Here is an 11,605-nt window from a genome sequence, read left to right as displayed (position 1 = left end):
TGTCACTTCGTTTTGAAGTGCAAATTACATGGAAACTGTTATATTAACCTGCACAAATTAAATAGATATTTACAGGATTCCCACAGTCATTGAAAATTCTGGAAAAAATTGCGGTCATGGAAAGTCAAGGAATTTGGAAAATTTGTGAAAAGTCATGGAATTGCATTTACCTCTTGGCTATGGCAGCTTTCCAGTTTGTCGTGTCTCGCTACTCTCATACTCTGTGAGCAAGCATACTCTGCTATTATGATTGGTGTTCATGATTTCCATTTTTTCCCAGTTTTGTGACATCCCAAATTCTCTACATAAGTCACGGGAAGTCATGGAAAGCAGCAATTTGGTCATGGAATTCTGTTTTCAAATTTCTGTGGGAACCCTATATTTAGCATATTCTGTAGCAAGACATTTGATTTAAGTTGTATTTATAGACACTGACAAGTGGTTTTTATACTCTGATTATAGCAGTTGAGGTATTATCGACATATTCTTGAAAATATTGTTTTATATATCCTTGTTTAAGCACTTGTCCATGTACTCTAATAATCGGCTGTACTATGTACAAGCGATTATATGGAAAAGAAAGTTAGTGTAAAGGTGTGTTCAATGTCGATTTTCAAATTTAACCAACGGCATGTTTCAGAATTCAAAATGCAACTATGGAATATAGAACCCAATCATGATCCGCGGAGCATTGTTCACTGTCAAAAATTTAAAACTGATTTTATATTGATTGTCTTTAAATTCACCACTCTCAAAAACTAATAGTACAACTTACTCCACAGTGTGCCCCATCACAAAGAAAGGTTTCTTCTTGTGCACACATCTTGAAGTAATGTTTTTATAGCTAAATAAGCTGCCACTCCGAGAGTATAATAAAGATGTTTGGAAAGTCACTTGCATTTAATTCACATCCAAGTTGAAGTTAATCGTCTTTTAAAACCCACCTTTCTTGGCGCTTATATTTTCCTCCAAATCGAGATATGGCAGACGTTTGCTGTTACTACAGAGAATTTGGGACAATTAACACACACTTCGTTTTCTTCATATTGCGTTTTGTAATAGCGTTTTGTATCATGATTCATTGTTGCTGTTTAAATTTGAAAATAGACAGTGTCCACACTCCAAAGTCTATTTGAAAAAATATTTAGTGACTGAGAAGAAACTTTGGGACAGATTTAAATGTATAGATATCAAAACAGGATAAATTGTACTAATCAATTTCCATCAAATGATTCTGTTAACTATATTTTCATATGAAATAAGAGCTTAATGCTCCAATTCCGTTGGAATTCTAATGTTGATGTATGTACTTGCATAGTTGATGGTAGTTCATATATGTGTTTTATCATTCATGTAATTATTATTTGAGTTGTATATTGGGTAATTTATATTCAGTAAGTAATAGAATTTATGATGAGTTCAATAGAGTATTTACCATTTTTGTAAAGGTTAAAAACCATGGGTCAACTTCTGAAGTGACATTTCATAACAGAGCAATACAGAGCAGATATTTTGAAAATCATATAATCCGTCATATTTAAATTGTAGTAATAAATAGCATATTTCAAACATAACATGCTTTTTACTTTGGATGTGGGTCCATGGATGTCATTTTTGCAGTTCAACCAGTCCCAAACACACCTTACGACGATTAAAAAAGTAAACATAGAACATAGGATAAACATTTGAAAATAGCATCGCACGGCCCCATCTTATATGGAGTTTAATTGAGGCTGATCACTCCAAGCTGTAGGAAGCCCTCTACACCACAATAGATCTCATTTATCTGGGATGCGAATGTTTGAGCTCATCGTTCTCCCAAATTTGCATGAGGTGCGCTTGTGCATTCATTTTATACCGTTTGTTACACATATGGAGAGTGCATACTCTCTCGACAAATGATGTACAGTACACACTGGTTTTCCATAGTTTAAAATATAGTTGAAATTGATTTAACAGTAACACCAAACTTAGAACCGCCCTATGTTAAGCAAAGTGGACCTGAATGCAACATTATAATGATGAGGAATTTCTTATAAAAAATCTACAAACATAGGACAATGCATAAGTTTACTTCTGCCATTATTCAGATCCATTCATGAGTTTTGATATTTGTTTCATGTGTATTTTATTATGCAAATATGTGTATTGTGTAACTTGAAGTATTGTACGACCACTTGGAATATGATAAAATGTTTGAATTGAAAATAGTGTTATGATACAGATTCAAGTGCAATGATAAGAAGAAGAATTCTATGTCTTGATAATTTTGAGGGGATACCAGAATTATATTTTATTTCAAAATGTGTTTCAATATTTTATTCCGTGTTTATGTTTAAAGGTAAATTGCTCGTAGTAAATGTGCTTTGGAAAATGTTTATATTACTTCACCATTTTGTTGAATGTTCTCATTTTGTTTCTTAGGGGGTATTACAAGAGAATATTTGCAATCAATTGCAAATATTCCGTTGCAATTTTACAATTGATTGATCAATTTTAACTGTACATTTGCCAAATCAGATTACATTTCTTGTTTCAAGGAGCTGATTAATTATCGATCGGGAATTTTCAATTAATTACAAGACAAATGATTGATTTGGGGATTGAAAATAGACTTGCAATTGATCGCAAGTTTCTTCTTGCAACACTCCATAAGACGTTCACTTTCACAATTGATGTGCATGTAGATATTTAAGTGACACGTTGGTTTTGAGAATCATTGCAACTTCAGTTTCTGAACTGCCTGTATTTAGAGAATTGCAGCAATGACATAATTCCTTATCTTCATGAAATCATTTGCAGTACTCCTGGCTCCCGTAAAACAAAGAATAGCGATCAATTGTACGCTTGGTTTTCACGATTGATCGTGCATTGTAGTCAATGGAATCAATCATAAAAATATTGTTCTACGATCATTGCTAATCTTGGTGTTACGGGCTTATGGGTCCCTTAACACAAAGGTTAGCTTTGATCGTACATTTACGCTCGATTTTCAGGATTGATTATACATTGTAGTCAATGGAATCAATCTTAGAAAATTGTTCTTCGATCATTGCTAAGCTTTGTGTTAGGGGCTCCTGGGGCCCGTAACACAAAGGTTAGCAATTAATCATACACTTGATTTTCACGATTGATTGTTATTGCTGTCAATGGAATTGATTGTAGAAAAATGTTCTACGATCATTTGCTAAGTTTTGTGTTACGGGCTCCAGATCTTACAATGTTAGCTTTCTCCAGGGCCAGGTTAACCAGAGCATGGCAATCGATGGTAGGGCCTATTTTTATGCTTGATTACATTGATGTTTTATGTACAATCAAGCACTCAAATCAACAGAGTGATCAATCGCTAGGTTTTGTGCCGAGGGACCCAGAAAACGATTAGGATGAAGAAAGTGAACATACAGTTGTGCTCAAATATTTCTTGACCCCACCACAAAATTAACTCCTTCATGCGGAGTGTCGGATGTAGACAACATCATGTTCAGAGAGCCCAGAGAAATAAACTTAATTGAATGTAATATTTTATTACCCGACTTCACAATTGAATATCTAAAAGATGGCAGAACTTGAACACTTAAAAATATATTTTCATTTTCTGGTGGGGTTTAGTTTTTGAGCACTACTGACTGTATTTGTACTACATGTATCTTGTTTGTACATTCTTATGGAGACCCTTTAATGAGATTTCTTTACAATTTGTTGTTTTTCCTCTCCGATTTTGTCGCCCATGAGTGTCTGTTTTACATGGCAGGTTGTCATGGAAAGCCTCGAGACTAGTCTGCTGTGCAAACCCTTCACCTCGAGTTAAGGGTCTGAATTGCAGCCTACTCATACCCTGTGTACTGAAGGCCCTCAAACAGCAAGTTTTGTATGTGCTAGTCTTCGCATGGAGACACACTTGTTGATCAAAGTTTCAATCAGGGTCTGTGCCTGCAGACTATACCTCGAGACTACCACCAATATTCAATGTACATGCTATGTACTGTACAAACATATTGCAATAGGAATGAATTTAATGGACGGAATCCAAGGATTGTTGATTATTGTCTGAGGCATCTTTTGAAATAATACAATGAGCATCATATATAACCATGTCAGATATTGTGTAAATATGTTAAATACTATACGTGAATACATATGGAGTGAATATTAAAAGCCTGACCCTTTTTGCCATACTGGAATTGAAGCCATTGTGACATTGACCTCTCATTTGGATCTGTGCTCATATGAATAGAGATTGTAAACAAGGTTTAAAGGGGGGGGGGTGAAGAGAGAAGGGGGAGACAGGGGAGGGGAAAGACGAAGGATGGAGAGAGAGAGAGGGAAAGGGGAAGGAAAAAAAAAACAAATGGGGACTTGGAAGGTACTTGTAATCAATTGCAATTTATTTTTCAAAATAGCAATCAATTGCCATCCTGCTTCTTGCAATATGACTTTTTTCCCGTTGGTCTGTCACAAAAATTGTAAAGGTCACATGACCAAGGTCAAAGGTCATTTAGGGTTAGGTCCCTTTCCTCCACTCCTTTCCTCTTTGTAGTCTTTGTAACGCGCATTGTTGTTTACTATTGCTGTGACCCCCCCCCCCTGTTCTTGTGACCTTTTGATCAGATAGGCGATTTGCTTACAAGTCTACTCCCGAACGTACGGTAATTAACTCACTGCGGACTTTAACCAGTTTGTATGCCTTCATGAAATGTACATACCAGGGTCATGATCACTGATCTGTGTTAAAAAATATCAATAACAGATCAGCAGGTGTGTAGCCAGCAACACTGGACCAGAGCTAACATGTCGCCTCGCATAGCAGTGGTAAGTTATTCATTGCTCCTTTCGCATTTTGTTTTATTTTTCTTTAGGTTTTTGTTGTTTTGTTTTACTTAATAGCCCCTTCGTATTTGTGTTTGAACTCCCTGAACAACGTAGTATATTGAAATTGTTTATACAGAATTTAAGGGTTACTCCAGGCTGAAAATAATACGATTTAATCAGATGGAGAAAAATCGAAAGAATGAAAAGTTTAAATAAAAATCGACCAAGGAATTATGACACAATGTTGTCGAGTGGTTCTTTTCTGTTTCAATACATGAAATTATTGTTTTTGATCAAAAAGCTAAATAAATGGATTGACAACTTATTTAATGCATTCATATTGATGCAACTTAATTTGTTATTTTATTGTAAGACATATCATACACACCGTAATGCATGTATGTATGGAAATTTGAAATATGATATGATTCAAAGTAATAGCATAAAGAAGGAAAGTGTCAGCCCATACTACTACTACTATAAAACCCATATATAACAAATTAAATACGATTCGCATCATTTAACCATACCAAAGTTTTAGGCTGTGATGTAAATATTACATTTTGATTGAAAACTAAAAGTGAAAAGTAAATAAAATTTTACAGTACTATATAATCTTATTGAAATGACTGAAATTCGTGTGTAAAACTCAGGTAACTGGAGCGAACAAAGGCATTGGTCTGGAAATCGTGAGATCCCTCTGTCGCCATTACGGGCAGGATGGCATCGTTTACCTGACCGCTCGCAATGAAGGGCGTGGCCTGGCAGCTGTTGAGCTCCTCAAGAAAGAGGGACTCGATCCAAGATTTCATCTTCTTGACGTCACCGACAACGAAAGCATCGATGAACTACGGAATCACCTGGAGAAGGAACACGGCGGGATCGATATTTTGATCAACAATGCCGGAGTTACGCCCGTAGGTATACATGCCGACGCCTAGGGGCGGAAGGAGGAGGGTGGGCGCCCCCATATGATTTGGAAAGTGTAGGGCTAGCTAAAAAAAAATGAAGGAAATGGAAGGAAGACTGAAAAGAAATTATAACCATTATGTAATTTGGTTTATTAGCTATAATGTAGAAACATCTGCGAAATAATGGTGATGATAATCATAATGATAACAATTATGATAATTGTATTATTATAATTTGTAGTATAGTAGTAGTAATAGTAGTAGTAGTAGTAGTAGTAGTAGTAGTAGTAGTAGTAGTAGTAGTAGTAGTAGTAGTAGTAATTTTAGTAGTAGTAGTAGTAATAGTAGTAGTAGTAGTAGTAGTAGTAGTAGTAGTAGTAGTAGTATATAGTAGTAGAAGTAGTAGTAGTAGTAGTAATTTTAGTAGTAGTAGTAGTAGTAGTAGTAGTAGTAGTAGTAGTAATAATAGTAGTAGTAGTAGTAGTAGTAGTAGTAGTAGTAGTAGTAGTAGTAGTAGTAGTAGTAGTAGTAGTAGTAGTAGTAGTAGTAGTAGTAGTAATAGTAGTAGTAGTAGTAATAGTAGTAGTAGTAGTAGTAGTAGTAGTAGTAGTAGCAGCAGCAGTAGCATCACTATAGTAGAAGTAGTTTAGCATCAGTAATAACAATAACATGCCTAATAATAATGAAAAACAATTATATGATAATCATCTTTATTATCATTCAGTGAAAAGGCTATATTTGTTTCCTTATTATTTACAATTCGTTATAATATCATCGTGAAAAACTATATCTTTATTCATATAATCGTCAAATGCTTTTGGAGTTCCACTGGAGTCTTCTTTTTATTTTTATTTAGTTTATTGATTAAAAACTCGATTGATTTATCTTACAGGTTCAGTATGCAGACCTACCCAACTATGAGCGATCACTGTGCGTTATGAAAACAAACTTTTTTGCCGTTCTAGCAATTTGCCGGAGTTTAATGCCCCTGGTTCGACCAAATGGAAGGTAACACCTATAATTGGGGGCGTTTAGTGCATTTTCGATAGAAACAAGTCGAACAAGTTCGAACGACTAATCAAAGCTACTCCTTATCTTAGTTATTGGCACTTTGACACTCATCAAAACTTTCTCATTCTTTCCTTTCTTGTGCGCCTCGGAATAGAATATTTCTAGATAGATGGCGCTATAAAAATGCCTATTATTATTATCATTATTATGCTATATAGTTAGATTGGTAACACTTGATTCATGCCTTCATAATGGGGAAGGGGGTGCATACTTTTTTTTCCTTCGTTCTTACCACTCAGGCACAGCTAGTCTGATATTTACTGACTTAAAAAGGGACAAATTTTTTATCACTTACTGCACACCATGATCAGGAAAAAAGTCGATCGAAGCGCAGATCAGGAATGTCAAACCTTGTTCCTTTAACCAATGATATAGCTGTTGCATTATTCGGTGATTATATGCACTCGGTCAATTTAACCCTTAAAGCTTTGCTTTTAGTGGACCCGCCCCCCCCCCCCTCATTTCCATTTTATACTGTTTTTTACGAAGTAAGAATGCTCGTCTGTAAAATTGTATCTGATTTATATTACTTTGTATTATGCTTTGAATGGAAATGGAATTGAAAAAAAACCTTCATGTGAATTGAAATATTACCAACCCCTCCTCAGTATAAGGCTCACTCCCCAGTCATTCCAGTCATTTTGGTTGGTCACAGATTATTCAAGAGCGACCTCTTTGTCTGGGGTACAAGCACTGACAAAAATGACGTGGCTGGCCTTCGTCAAGAAAGTCAACCGAAACTGAGAAGGATGAAGGTGTGGCCCGGTCGGTTGGGGAAGGGGGGGGGGGGAGTTGGTGCAATAGAATAGGTTAGTGATATTGAAATTAGAAGAGTATGGCGTTTTCGGGGGCGGGATGGTTGTCACGCCAGGGGCTTTGTTTTGATCGTCGATGGGAAACTTGTATACATGTATAAGAATTATGTAATCTTTCCATACATTGGCAACATAATATGGGGGATTAATCAAGAATTCAAATTGGAATAGGTATCATAATATAGCAATGGTATGGATATGATTATCTTTTTAAAGTGTTGTATTTCATCGGAAACCACACATAATGCAATAATTGGCCAATCATTTTCACTCGGTATAGGATCGTTCATGTTGCAAGCTCGACGGCGTATCTTTTATTCAGAGAAGATTTCGACGAGGAAATGAGGAACCGATTTCGACAGGCAAATTCAGTTCAAGACGTTGTGGATCTGATGGATGAATATCTAAAGTAAGTTAAGTCATTGGTTGTGCCGCACAGAGGAGTACGGATGGGGGCCAAGGGGGCTCTACTCCCTCCCCCTAATGTTCCACGACCTATGAAAAAGGAAAGGAAGGTAGAAATGGAAAGAACACTAAAGAGAAAAGTATAATATTCTATATCATTCGTTGAATATAATTATTAGGTTAACATCTATCAGATTACAATATATGGCCAAAGTGTTTGCTCGCTAGCTTCGCTCGCTAGATTTTAAAGAATTTTCCCCATATATGCCAGGTTGATCTCTCCTATTTTTTTCGCTCATTTCGCCATGCAGTAATGCTATAATTTTGAAAATATAGGTTTTCCCGTCCAATTTCGTCAAAATTTCAACCGATTTAATGATGTGAAAGTTCAATTTGCAACTAATTCGAATGACCTATGAGATAAACATTTAAATACCCAAATACTTTATTTGATTTAATCATATTGGCATGCGATTTCATGGTTATTTCATTTAAACAAGTATAAAGATCGAGCAAATTCAAATATAGCCGAAGAGATGTTTTCAAATTCGCAACGGTACCCTCCTTGCGAAGGTTTAGGAATTCAAAATCATTAATATGCGATCACTTATAGGATATGCACAGTGTTTTTCGTTTTTATTTTTTATTTTTTACTTCATTTGAATGATTATGGAAATGGGTTTTACTTCTTAATTGGATGTTTACCATTATACTGAAATGTATCATCCATCTGAAAAACCATCATCGGAACAACAACTTGTTTTTCCACTTTCATTCAACTATAGAACGTGGTCAATACCATCCCTTCCCCACAACGATATAATTTACAATTATGTGAAATAAAAAAAGAACAGGATGATGAAAAAAAATACCTACCATTGGTATAGGTCATCCACCCACTCACTGGCGGATCCGGGGGGGGGGCACACCCGGCTCGTGTCCGTGCCCCCCCCCCCTTTGAGAGCCACAATTTAAAAAAATCGTGGACCGTCCCTTATTCTTTGGTTAAAAACCTTCGGTTTTGCTCGTCAAATTCCTAGGGAAAATGCCCCCCTTTTTTTGGAAATCCTTGATCCGCCCCTGCACCCACTCGTTAATCACTAAAAGAATAACCGTTCACAACCATATCCTATAAGTGTTACATGAATTACGTCTTTATCAAACATAATGGAATAAAATCATTCTAACTGAAAGATCAGAAAAAAAGGTAGGGTAAAGTTTGGAGAAAAAAAATTGTATAACGTTGTAAAAGAAAAATGAACACAGAAACATGTTCTGAATTTGGACGTAAAATGCAAATATGTGTGCCGATTAATGAAATTGAAAATGGTATTGAGGGTGAAATTAAACGATCAGTTCGTCGTTGCGAAATTAAATGACGACTTCGGGTCATTAATTTGAACGAACTCTCCCTAAATTGAATTTCTACCAAATTCAAAGGAATGATATAGAACGGAATTAAATGATGAATAAATGAAAATGAACCATGTGTGCAGAGGGTTGACAAAATATTTCGAATTTGAAAGTCCTTTCATTAATTTAAATGCAACCCTGGTGAAATTGGACGGGAAAACCTATATTAAAATTTATAATCTATTTTGAAACATACCTGCCAATTGAAAAAAGTAAAGACTTACAATTTGGAGCCAACCCCAAATTAGGCCCTTGCAGCTACTTTATTGTTAAAATGACTCCCCCTTTTTTTGCTTGTTTGTATAGAAGTTCATTCAGCATTGCGCGATCTTATTCAGAGCACAATCTTGCGGCCCAAAAACATATAGCTAGGACTTTTAAAAAAGATCGAAATTAGAAAATTGTCGATGGCTCCATGGCCCTGCCGTCTTTGCCCTGATCTCCATGGGGGGTGGGGGAGGGGTAGGAGATCTTCTTTATGTTGTAAAAAGACGTTGATCTATGAGGATTCATCCAAAAGAAAACATGCGCGTATCTGCCCTCCTATTTGTCTTTGGACGTGCGTTCATAACTGTTTATGGGAGTAGGGGGTTGAAAACTCATTTGATTATTGAATACAAAGTAAACTTGCCAAACATTATTTTTTGAATTTTTCTCCCCTCAGATTCTGCAAAGAAGGGACATTAGAAGAACACGGATGGACAGATCAGCCATACCGGGTAGCCAAACTCGGCGTCATCGTATTATCTAAGATACAAGCAAGGAAATTAATATCTGAACAGGAATCACCGCAGGATATCCTTGTCAATGCGGTATGTAATTATGGACCCCCCGGGGGGGGGGCCCTTACATTGAGGAGTGGATACCATGCACGACCAAAAAAAAAACCATGTAAAAAGGATGTCTTTTTTACGTAATTAGGATGTCAAAACAGTAAAACAATGAAAAAGGGTATCTATTTCGCTAGGAAAGCTATACGTACTAGGGTTAAATTCAGGAAATGGCTTGCCAAATATTGTTTTGTTTCCAATACTTGTCAAGCATGTTAAGAGTAGGGTTTCACACGCCAATACTTGTTTAGGGGTGCATTTTCAGAACATGGAAAATACGTATTTAGGGGTATTTTAGAAACCCCATGTTCACGCATGGTATCCACTCATCAATGGAAGTGGCCCTTCCGGGCCTGATTATTGTCACCCCTCAATTTTCCATATTATGTTTCCAACATAACTTTGTTATCCCAATGATACCCCCTACAAGCTAATTTCTATCGTTGTACAATTCTGTTTTCACATACACGTCATGTCATCTTTTCTGTTTCATAGAATACGATATAATTTGATATGTATTATATTTAATTTCTACAGTGTTGCCCAGGCTTCGTATACACCGATATGTCTGCACATTTGCCAGATGATTACTTTGGAGGAACGAGAATTACAACCGTAGAGGGCGCCGATACTCCTGTTTTTCTCGCGCTTCTCGCCCCTGGCGCAGAGGGCCCAAACGGAGAGTTCATTTTTCGAAGAAAGTCCTATGATTTTCTCCACACCGATGTAACATTGATTATTTGATTAATTTCTTTTATTTCTACATTCAATGCATCAGATATAAATTTAGAAGGTAATATGTACAAATGAAATACATAACATATTCATTATTTTGGTAGTATAAGCATTAGATCATTGGCATTTAGACAAAATTAGTCAATAAACAAAAAAAAAAAAATTCAAAAGAATGCAGGGGACCGCCATTGTGAGCGATTAGGCTTGATAATTATGGCGGCCTTATAAAAAAAGGTAATGTATTTACAAGAGGATATACAAGCTTTTTGCTACATATAAATTCAAAGTCTATGTGTTCAGAAGAAAGTCTTTCAACTGACCTCGTTTTAGTATTATTATGATGAAATAACAAATAATATAGCCATTGAAGAACATGTAATAGGAGTACTTATGGATCTATCAAAGGCCTTTGACACGCCAGACCACCAGATTCTACTTCAAAAACTTTAACTATATTAGAATTCGTGGTGTTGCTCTTTCTTGTTTTAAAAGCTGTGGTGTATATAATGGCGTTTCTTCAACTTTTATCGAGAATGTTGTACATTTTATACCTTCATTGCATATACACTCTAAAAACAAATCAGTCAAAAATGACTAATAGGGTCAGCTGGGTGCA

At 36.0% G+C, this 11,605-nt stretch overlaps 1 protein-coding gene across 1 annotated transcript; it reads left to right on the top strand.

Moving 5' to 3' along the window:
* Positions 1–4,575: 4,575 nt before the first annotated feature.
* Positions 4,576–11,146, top strand: LOC121431936 (carbonyl reductase [NADPH] 1-like). Its single transcript, XM_041629715.1, has 6 exons — positions 4,576–4,809; positions 5,463–5,726; positions 6,613–6,728; positions 7,887–8,015; positions 10,089–10,236; positions 10,792–11,146. Exons 1-6 carry the CDS (start codon positions 4,789–4,791, stop codon positions 10,996–10,998), a joined length of 885 nt encoding a protein of 294 aa, XP_041485649.1. The 5' UTR covers positions 4,576–4,788; the 3' UTR covers positions 10,999–11,146.
* The last annotated feature ends 459 nt before the right edge of the window (positions 11,147–11,605 follow it).

The sequence above is a fragment of the Lytechinus variegatus genome, chromosome 18, assembly GCF_018143015.1.
Source record: "Lytechinus variegatus isolate NC3 chromosome 18, Lvar_3.0, whole genome shotgun sequence".
NCBI classification, from domain to species: domain Eukaryota; kingdom Metazoa; phylum Echinodermata; class Echinoidea; order Temnopleuroida; family Toxopneustidae; genus Lytechinus; species Lytechinus variegatus.
Note: the sequence above shows the minus strand (reverse complement) of the source record. Positions and strands in the feature narration are given on the sequence as shown.